The following is a 10,679-nucleotide window of genomic DNA, read 5'->3' as shown; positions in this document are numbered from 1 at the left end:
AGTGCGGCATGGTGTTGTTCAGTGCGGCATGGTGTTGTTCAGTGCGGCATGGTGTTGTTCAGTGCGGCATGGTGTTGTTCAGTGCGGCATGGTGTTGTTCAGTGCGGCATGGTGTTGTTCAGTGCGGGATGGTGTTGTTCAGTGCGGGATGGTGTTGTTCAGTGCGGGATGGTGTTGTTCAGTGCGGCATAATGTTGTTCAGTGCGGCATAATGTTGTTCAGTGCGGCATGGTGTTGTTCAGTGCGGCATAATGTTGTTCAGTGCGGCATAATGTTGTTCAGTGCGGTATAATGTTGTTCAGTGCTGCATGGTGTTGTTCAGTGCTGCATGGTGTTGTTCAGTGCGGCATGGTGTTGTTCAGTGCGGCATGGTGTTGTTCAGTGCGGCATGGTGTTGTTCAGTGCGGCATGGTGTTGTTCAGTGCGGCATGGTGTTGTTCAGTGCGGCATGGTGTTGTTCAGTGCGGCATGGTGTTGTTCAGTGCGGCATGGTGTTGTTCAGTGCGGCATGGTGTTGTTCAGTGCGGCATGGTGTTGTTCAGTGCGGCATGGTGTTGTTCAGTGCGGCATGGTGTTGTTCAGTGCGGCATGGTGTAGTTCAGTGCGGCATGGTGTTGTTCAGTGCGGGATGGTGTTGTTCAGTGCGGCATGGTGTTGTTCAGTGCGGCATGGTGTTGTTCAGTGCGACATGGTGTTGTTCAGTGCGGCATAATGTTGTTCAGTGCGGCATAATGTTGTTCAGTGCGGTATAATGTTGTTCAGTGCGGCATAATGTTGTTCAGTGCGGCATAATGTTGTTCAGTGCGGCATAATGTTGTTCAGTGCGGCATAATGTTGTTCAGTGCGGCATGGTGTTGTTTAGTGTGGGATGGTGTTGTTCAGTGCGGCATGGTGTTGTTCAGTGCGGCATGGTGTTGTTCAGTGCGGCATGGTGTTGTTCAGTGCGGCATGGTGTTGTTCAGTGCGGCATGGTGTTGTTCAGTGCGGCATGGTGTTGTTCAGTGCGGCATGGTGTTGTTCAGTGCGGCATGGTGTTGTTCAGTGCGGCATGGTGTTGTTCAGTGCGGCATGGTGTTTTTCAGTGCGGCATAATGTTGTTCAGTGCGGCATAATGTTGTTCAGTGCGGCATAATGTTGTTCAGTGCGGCATAATGTTGTTCAGTGCGGCATAATGTTGTTCAGTGCGGGATGGTGTTGTTCAGTGCGGCATGGTGTTGTTCAGTGCGGCATGGTGTTGTTCAGTGCGGCATGGTGTTGTTCAGTGCGGCATGGTGTTGTTCAGTGCGGCATGGTGTTGTTCAGTGCGGCATGGTGTTGTTCAGTGCGGCATGGTGTTGTTCAGTGCGGGATGGTGTTGTTCAGTGCGGGATGGTGTTGTTCAGTGCGGGATGGTGTTGTTCAGTGCGGCATGGTGTTCAGTGCGGCATAATGTTGTTCAGTGCGGCATGGTGTTGTTCAGTGCGGCATGGTGTTGTTCAGTGCGGCATAATGTTGTTCAGTGCGGCATAATGTTGTTCAGTGCGGCACCTAGCACCTAGAAGGTAAATAAATAGGAAGGAAGGACTCACCGGTGACGTCGTCGCCCACGTCCAAGCGTTGTACTTTGTATTTTCATCCTTCTGACAGTGGAAAACATATAGCCAACAAACACCGTGGAACCTAAACGAATGAAAGAAAACTATCATTTGGCCACAACCAACATTCACAGATACAACACAATGTGACGTGCGGTGTTGAGGTTAAAGGTTGAGTGAAGGGCCCTCGTTTTAAACTACTTTTTTGAAAAGGAGTGGGAACAAGTAAGACGTATTTAATTTATTTATTGGGAAGTAGTAAGACTTATTAAATTTATTTAATCTACTTTTCTTCCCAGGCAAAATTTGACGTGCTGCAATTCCAAATTTCCAAAGTGAATGAAGGAATGAAATCCTTTAAATTATGATTTTGTATAAATACTAGGCATAAACACAAAATCTACGGCACAAAATGGGCAGACTTTACTTGTTTGAAAAGGACTGGTTACAAGACAGACTTTTTTAATTTATTTAATGGGAAGAAGACTTATTTAGTTTAATTTATCTATTTTTGTTCCCTGGCAAAATTCGATTTGCTGCAATTCCAAATTTCCAAAGTGAATGAAGGAATGAAGTCGTTTAAATTATGATTTTGTATAAATACTAGGCATAGACACAAAATCTACGGCACAAAACGGGCAGACTTTACTTGTTTGAAGAGGACTGGTTGCAAGACAGACTTTTCTGATTTATTTAATGGGAAGAAGACTTATTTAGTTTATTTAATCTCTTTTTGTTGCCTGGCAAAATTGGATTTGCTGAAATTGTATTTTGCCAAATCTTGACTTGAGACCTGATAGGAAGTATTAAACGCTCAGTTAAATCGATACAAGTTGGTAATAAGAGCGAGTAATGTTGGTTGAAGCGATGAATGAAGGTTAAAAGCAATTTAAATTATGACTTTGTATAAATACTAGATATTAACAGACCATCTACTGCGCAAAATGGGCAGAGTTTACTTGTTTGAGAAGGAGTGGCTTATTTAAGTCTAAGATTTATTTAATCTGTTTGTTCCCAGGCAAAATTGGATGTGATGCAATTCCAAATTTCACCACATGATGGTGCCAAATTTTGACTTCATAGGACATATTCAACACTTAACTATTATGTTCAAGGTAATCAGATTTGTTTATTATTCTAATGGCCTTTTCAAAACTATTCTGGATTACTACTTTGGATCTATTCTACATTACTTGGCAACAACATACTCTGTAACAGATTAGGCAGTATAATCACATATGTTAACTTGAGAGTGCCCACACTCAATCTACTTATCGTGATGTGTTAAATCAATTACTGTTAGACATTATTATTCTGATAATCTACCAAATCTTTGAATTGAAGAATTTGTGATTTAATTAATAGCTTGTTGTTATGTTCAGGGTAATCAGACTTGTATATAATTCTAATGGCCTTCTTTTGAAAACTATTCTGAATTACAACTTTGGATCTTATATTACTTTGCAACAATATACTCGGTGACAGATTAGGCAGTATAATCACATATGTTAACTTCAGTGCCCACACTGTATTTATTTATGGTTATTTGTTAAATCAAGTACTGTTAGACATGAAATAGGAAGTGTTTAACATAAATGTTATGGCTACTCACCGTTGTAGCTCGCTCCTGGTCAATGATACGAGCCTCTTCTTGCAGTGGAAAACTTGCAGCCAACAAACACCGTGGAACCTAAAGGAATGAAATTAAACATTAACATTTCGCCTGGACCAATATTCACACGTACAACGCAACGCGGCTACACTTCTGCTAGCGCCTCAGCTACACGTTGCTATTACAAACGTAAATCTCTTTAAACACAATGAGTGTTACTTACCGTGTACGCTGTAGACGGTCCAGTTGCAAGCAGAAAATAAAGATATTTCTGTTGATATTCGTCGTTGCTCAGTGGCTCACGGCCATCGCGCCAACAGATTTGAATTTTGGTGGAAGTTCAGCCAATTACGTCATATCCGCGGCACATGACTGCGACGTAATACCCGCTTATCTGAAACGGCAGTTAAAAGTAGAGTTACATCAAGTTTTCTTTTTTAATCAACGCAATCATTTACAACCGTTGACCAGAAAGAATCGTCGAAATTCGACGTTCCCCCCAAACGCCACACTCACTCGCTTTTCAGGGCAACAAAAGTACTTCTTTTTAAAAACGATGAGTTGTACTTACCGTGTACGCTCTGGACGGTCCAGTTGCAAGCAGAAAATAAAAATATTTCTCTCGTTAGTCGTATGTTACCATCCGCTGTGTCTTTGTCAACATCGCCATTTTCCTACTTCCTGTTGCGAGCCACGCCCACGGATTTAAATTCTGGCGGAAGAGCCCGCCCATTGGCGTCGTTTTCGCGTATAGCAAATCCGATTGGTTGGGAAGGGGGCGCGGTTATGCAGCCGAGGGGTCCTGTGATCGGTGGGATGTAAAGTAGGCGTCGACGTCACGTCCGCGTCACGTGACCACGACGTGGCAGACGTCATATAGCAACCGCTGTTTTGTTTAGTAGACTTACAGTTGTTATGCATTGACATAATGGCGCACACTCCAAATAGATTTAAATAAATTAAATAATTCTTCTGCCCACTCCCTTTTAAACAAGTTAACTCTCCCCGCGGATTTGAATTCCGGCGGAAGTTCTTACAGTTGTTATGCGTTGACATAATGGCGCACTGGTTAGCATGTCCACCTCTTAAGCATGATGTTGCGGGTTCGACGCCTGATCAATGTTAGCATGGAGTGAGCTGAAGTGCATGGCGCTGAAGATTTGAATCTTTGAAATGCGCTGAGGTCTGACGTATCAGGCAGAATGGTTTGCCATCACGTTCAACAAAAAATAGAAACTTTCCCACTCTGATAAAAACGTCCTGTGTTCATCTACATATTTTCGTTTTGCTGTGCATCTTTTCCCTGCCATTTCGAGAGCCCAATTGACACTAATAGTTTACTGGAATGTGTTTGCCCATCCTACTTTGTGGAATTTCACCACATGCGCTTTTGACGAAAATACTAAATTGAACTCAAGTGAAGCCAACACGCACAACCCCCCCCCCCCCCCCCCCACACACACACACACACCTACACACACACACACAAATGTTGATATGAACATAAAAGAGCCGCATGCGGTTCGGGAGTTGCGGCTTGGCCAAACCTGTACTATACAACTTTATTTGTGTAAAATTTTCACAACAGCTGTCACACAAACAAAGCGGGAAAAACCGAAGACGTGCGTGTTCCGCCCACGCTGGATTTATTTGCACCTTTGAAAAGACACCGTATTGCCGCAGATGTGGCAAAGAGTACTTTTGGGCATCTGAGACGGAAGGATGTCCAAAGCATCACGTCACCTGCTCTGGTAGGAATGGTGGTGGGACGTTGAGGTCAACCGCTTTGGGGTTGGCTGAATCTTTGGTCGCAGGATGCCACACACTTGAAGACAGAAGCAGAAAAGCAGAGCTAAATGCAAAATGTACTCACCGGTGACTCCAATTTTTTCCCCCCCTGAAGAAATGGATGGACGGGTGGCCCCGGCTGGCCGGTGGGACTCTTGTTATTCTGACCCTTTTTAGTGCGCGTTTGGGGCAACAACCGTTTTTTGTGGCGCTCTCTTCTGGTTCAAGAGTGCCCTGCATGTGAATTTGCCTTTCCTGCCTTCTGATTGGATGAGCGCCGGTGTGACGCGGTGCCTCTGTCACCGTGGCGGGGGGTATACGTCGGCATCGGAGCGTCTGCCAACGTCTGAGACCGGCTGGCAGTGTATCGGAGGTGTCGAGTGCGGTGCCGCTGGAGCTCACTCACCAGCTGGTGTTAGGGCCACAGAATGAAGGCCAAGGAGAAGACTAGAAAGAGAAACAGAAACTTCTCCTCCAATTGTTTGATTTGTCTCTTGTGAGCTTCGATGAATTCTTTCAGCTCTTTGTTCCTCTAGGACGGACAAATGGAAAGTAGCCTTCAAAAGCCAGTAAGCGTGCAAGTAAGTGCCGGGCTGGCTTTGGGCCCTTACCTGTTGCGCGCTGTGCAGCAGATCCATTCTCTCTTGGAGGATGCAAGCGTCGCGCTCCCTCAACTCCCACATCAGGGCTCGCTTCCATTGGTCCACGGCGCTCCTAAGCTCTTGTCTCTGATCCGCCGTCAGCACGTCATTCACGCCAGCGTGGCTGGCTTTTTCGCCGTCCGTGGCGGGGCAGTCCCGCTGCGGTAGCGCCTCGTACAACATGGCCTCCAGCTCCATGATCCTCTGGGCCGCAATCCTCGTCCATCAGTAGTCCGGCGGGAGATTTGAGGGCGGCTTACCTTATGAGCCTGGTCCATGGAACGCTTCCTGAAGTCCAACTCTTCATCCAGGTAGCCCTTCTGGTTGCAGAACATATCCTAGCACAGCTCAAGGTCAGAATTGTTGGGGCACATTGCCCCGAGTTCCCCTTGGCTGATGTCGCGTGTCTGTCTACCTTCTCACTTTCAATGTCCAACATCTTCTGTTGAAGTGCTGACTTGGTCACTTTGATGTATTCTAACCACTGAGGAAAGGCTGCTGTCACATAAGCAGAATGCGAGAGCGTGCGTGGACGTGCGCGTTACCTTCTCGGCTAGGGTGGGAAGGGTCCTGGCGTGAATCACGACCACCTGCTCCTCGTTGGTGAGATTCTGCAAGAGCCCAAAGGCACAGCGTCAACAAGGTTCTTTCAGCGCAAAGCCTTCCAAAAGTCACATTTGAGCCGCCGAGTCTCGTGGAGTGCGAACATAAGGAGTTCGACATACACTTACGGCGTTATCGCCCAGGATGTCCAGCTTCTTCATCAGATCACTGATGACGATGTCCTGGGGAAAGGCGCAAGGAGCAATGTAAGGTGTTCTGGGACCTCAGGTTAAGGTTAGGGTTGCGAGGGACGCCTTACGTACGCTCACGCCGTCGGCCTCGCAGTAGATCTGCAAAGGGCTGAGGCCGTCTGGGAAACGGACTTGCAGAAACTTCAAGACGGGGGAGCGCCACTCCCTCTCCTGAAAGGCAGAGGCATGCATCCGTCCGTCCGTCCGTCCGTCCGTCACATCTCTGGCCTCAAAACGCTTGTGCGAGTCTTCCCACCTCCAGCTCCAGGATGCGGAACTCAAGCAGTTCGTTTTGGTCTCGGATATCCTGGATGTGCTCTTTCAGACGCGCTTCTTCCGCCTCCATCCGCCTGACCTGAAAAGACAGTCAGACCTCATCTGCGGGGCTTCCGGACGGGTGTGACGCCAAGCGACTCCGCCCAGCGCCTTTCTTTCCGTCACCTTTTCGGCCAACTGCTGATTGCTCTGACGCAGCAGCTGCTTCTCCTCCACCCACTTGACATTCTAGAAGAGACAAACGCGTGGACAGCTTTGGAATGTTGTGTCATTTTCATCCACAAATTCTTTGGTTGACTGGAAAATGACATTTGCTTTTCTCCACATTTTCCCAGCCACGTTCAGGGGGGGGGGGGGGGGGGGGGGTTGTTGGTCCAGTAATGCCAGACGAATGAGTGACTGAAGAATGTAGCTATTTTGTCTGAGAAAAAGGTGTGCTCATTGATAAGCTTACCTGTCCTTGTTGCTTCAGCGCTGACTCCAGATCTGCTACTCTGCTTTGATAGTGACCCATTTCTACTGTCATGTAACATGGGGGGAAGAGATGGTGCAAATGGTAAAATATGGATTGTTCACAGGAATAAATTGGCAGAGCTGAAATTCCAAATTTGTCCAAAAGATGGCGCCAGACCAAAACATGAGACCAAAAAAGGGGCCAAAATAAGCTAAGCAAGTTAAAATAGAAATAAAACAGGAACACGGTGTCGGATTGTGAGTCACGCATGGACGCACAAATGTGATTTTTACTTTTTGATTTCTTTGCTTGGCTAAAAATGTATTCTGTAACAGCTTAAAGCAATATTGTTAGTCAATTCGATCAAGGGACCCGTCACTATGAGAATAGTGGCGTGACATAAATTGTTTGGAGAAGCACAAATGTGATTTTTACTTCTTGATTTCTTTGCTTGGCTAAAAATTGATTCCCTCTTTCATGAACTGTGTTTTGCAATCGAATTGTTCTGGGATTGAATGATTTTATTAACACGGGTATCAGTGGGTGAAATTGTTCGGTTTCTGGAGTGATTAAGATTTGTAATTCTATTTCATGTTTCTTCAATAAATGTGTTGTGTATATTCATCTACTTTGTTGTGCGCTGATTTGTACTGAATGTACAATCGATGGTTCGGGGTTGATTTGACAATTTGATTAATGTGCGGGGGGTTATTATGGTATAACATAGGACCGTAATAAATAAAAGTAACATCAGACAATTTTAGAGAATTGAATAACTTTCGTAGTTATTTGAGACACGAGTGAATTTCAATCCGTTTGAAAGTTTGCTTCGTCTGAATAAATTAACGGAAGTGTTTGAATCGGATTATCGGTTTGGTGTAGAACTGAAAGTAATTTAATTATTTGAAGGGCGCAGGCCCGTTTCCCCTTTTGACGGGCCGCGTAAAAAGTAACTCCGAACATGTTAGAGAATTAAATAACTTTCGTAGATATTTAAGGGAAGAGTGATTATTGAAAGAGGTGCGTTTGACACTACCATCAGCTTTTCTCTGGTCTGAAAGGAGGAGGAGGGAGGCTCCTCCTCCTCCTTTCAGACCAGAGAACACCCGAGGCTGGGTGAGAACGGGGAGGCTGCGACCCGGCCGGGGGTTGCGGGAAGGGGCGCCACCTTGATCTCTTTCTCGGCGTCGTAGTCCCCTCCGCTGGTCTGGGCTAGCAGAGCGTAGGCTCGTTGCAGCGCTTGATATTCTTGCGTCAGCTGGCGGTAGCGAAGCTCCGCCTCCTCATGCACACACCAATGCAACACAGCACTAGTACCAGAATCAGTCAGACCAGCGACAAAGCACCCGCGACGCAAAGACGAGTCCGATTCCAGGCTGAAGAGGAATGTTTGGCGCCAATACGCTGGCAGAAATGGCGGGCTACCTCTTCGGGTTCCGTGTCGGGGGTTCTGTCGGTGTGAAAAGACAAGGACGATCCGTCCGAGTCCACCAACACGTCTTCGTCGTAGCCGTAAAATGTTTCGATGACCTGCGGGCGCGGAAGCAAACATCTCTCTGAACAAACTGAAGCGACACCTCACGATGAATCGACGAGAGGAACGATAGCGAGAAAAAGGCCATTTCATCTTGCGCAACACCAAGCAGCCGCAAACAAACAGACTCACCTTGCAGGACCTCACGCTTTGTTCCTCCTCAGAGATTCTCGATGTCGGTATCGTAGCAGCAAATCTCTCTCCTGTCGACACAAATAATCCGCCTTTGAGATTCTTTGGATGCAAAGGGAACGAACGGCTCCGGCGCAGAAACAAACGCGACTCACGATGACATTTCTGACATGAGCTCCTGTCTCCAGAGCCTGAAAAACCCGTCACCGGCGATGATTGGAGGGACGCTCGTCTTTTCCAAAAGTGACAACTACAGGGTGTGTCAGGGTTTTCCAGATTATCTTTATCGTATGATTATGTTGCTTTGACTTTGACTGCAACCTGTAATAAATAATATTATTTATCCCTTATTTATCCCTATCGCTTATCCCTTCCTACACAAAGTCGTAAAACATCCCTTGCTATGTTTTGACTAGAGGTCAAGGGCTTTCTCTATTCAATCCACTCTTACACCCACCCTGTTTCTCTTAATAAAAATGCTCGTGCGGGAGCCGAGAGTCAGACTTCATTCGTACAACGGATGGACTCTCCACCTGCAGGTGTCCAAAAGAACTTACTTGTCTCCCGTGTGGTTCTTGCAAAATAAGTTGGAGCGAGCGCAACTCTAACAGGGTGCATTTTGCCACTAGCTGCCTACGGACAATGACGTCGCGCTCGCGGCTCATGGTTGACGGGCTGAGCAGCCGGGCGAGTCCGTCGTTTTCAGCGCACAGCGAGTGGCAAAGGCGCTGACAAAACGGGAGCTTTGAGCTGCTGAAAACGGCAAAACAAGTCTAAAGCGTGTTCAAACGCGTGCGCACAATGCTCCTGCTTGAAAGGTCGGAGTTTAAGGGGCCAATTTTTTGGATGGCGGCCGCCGGCCAAGCTTTGGACGGAAAAGGTTTCCTGGCGACAGCGAGCGAGCGCGGCGCTGCCGTACGTGCACCGAGTCACCTGCCTGAAGACCTTGGACAAGTCGTCGATGATGTGCCGCTGCTCCACAACTTGAAGGAACTCCATTTCACCGTCCTGCTGGCCGCAACCGCGCTCCAGGTCATTGAGCGAACTAGGCCTTCTCTGTGGAACACAAATGCAGTGGACTCTGTTGGCACGCCGCCGTTGTCCGCGTCGACTTACCAAGCTTGCCATCTCCTCGTTCTCCTGGGTGACAAAGCGCACTTTGTTTTCAAGGCGACACAGCACCAGTGAGAGTTCTTCATTCTTCCTGCTCAGGCGTTTGTTTTTGTACAGGAGTGGCAGAAACTGGCTTTCTGTTTCTCTCAGTCGCTTAAGCTGCAAGCATGAAGTGCGGGATGCGAAAGACGCACAACACGCGGGCCAGAACGTATCCATTCCTTTTGCATCGGTTTGAACGGAATCGTGGCTTTGGCTCCCAATAAAAGACATCTACCAGGCAACCGACTCGCCGCGCCGCTCAACTAATAAGCAAGCGCAATGGGTGCCTCGCTGGATGGCGCGCATCAAACGTAGCGCAAACCTTCAAGCGTGCCGTCAATAAATTACCAGTTCATTGCGCTCTTCAGAAAGCAGGGCGTTTCGATCCTCCAGTTTCCTGATGACTGCGCTGAGCTCAGCGATTTTCAGATGAAACCTTCGCGTGTCCCGATCCTCCTGAGACTGAAAACGCCCCGCAACACACACACACAACCACTCGTTCAAAGTTCAAAACTGTTTTTGTGCTACCTTCCTCCAGCAACGAACTAAGTCATGCGTACTGCAAGTGTGTGATGAGGTGGCTTACGCTATGAAGAGGATTGCTAGTAGCGCCGTTGACCCCACTTCCAGGGTAGTTTAGGCCCGCCCTTTGGGAATCCCTCAGGGCAGCGATCTGCTGCTCGGCAGCCTGAGTCTGCAGCTGAAGGCGGTGGACGTGG

The 10,679-nt window shown here is 47.5% G+C and overlaps 1 protein-coding gene across 1 annotated transcript; it reads right to left on the bottom strand.

Annotated features, from left to right (window-relative positions):
• Window positions 1-4,805: 4,805 nt before the first annotated feature.
• LOC125973603 (uncharacterized) lies at window positions 4,806-6,582 on the bottom strand. The gene is made up of 6 exons (XM_068651724.1): window positions 6,482-6,582; window positions 6,347-6,400; window positions 6,031-6,226; window positions 5,876-5,953; window positions 5,381-5,819; window positions 4,806-5,011 (listed from the first exon to the last, which is right to left on the bottom strand). The coding sequence occupies exons 3-6, from the start codon at window positions 6,052-6,054 to the stop codon at window positions 4,926-4,928; spliced, it is 627 nt and encodes a 208-aa protein (XP_068507825.1). The 5' UTR covers window positions 6,055-6,226; window positions 6,347-6,400; window positions 6,482-6,582; the 3' UTR covers window positions 4,806-4,925.
• Between the last annotated feature and the right edge of the window lie 4,097 nt (window positions 6,583-10,679).

This window comes from Syngnathus scovelli, chromosome 8 (genome assembly GCF_024217435.2).
Source record: "Syngnathus scovelli strain Florida chromosome 8, RoL_Ssco_1.2, whole genome shotgun sequence".
NCBI classification, from domain to species: Eukaryota; Metazoa; Chordata; class Actinopteri; order Syngnathiformes; family Syngnathidae; genus Syngnathus; species Syngnathus scovelli.
This window is presented reverse-complemented; position numbering and strand designations above follow the sequence as displayed.

Coding starts and splice junctions, on each gene's coding strand:
- LOC125973603 (XM_068651724.1), bottom strand. CDS start 6,054: ATGTTGGACATTGAAAGTGAGAAG. Junction 5,954..6,030: donor TGGACATTGAAAGTGAGAAG/GTAGACAGACAC, acceptor GAGCTGTGCTAG/GATATGTTCTGCAACCAGAA. Junction 5,012..5,380: donor TGTGGCCCTAACACCAGCTG/GTGAGTGAGCTC, acceptor TCTGTCTTCAAG/TGTGTGGCATCCTGCGACCA.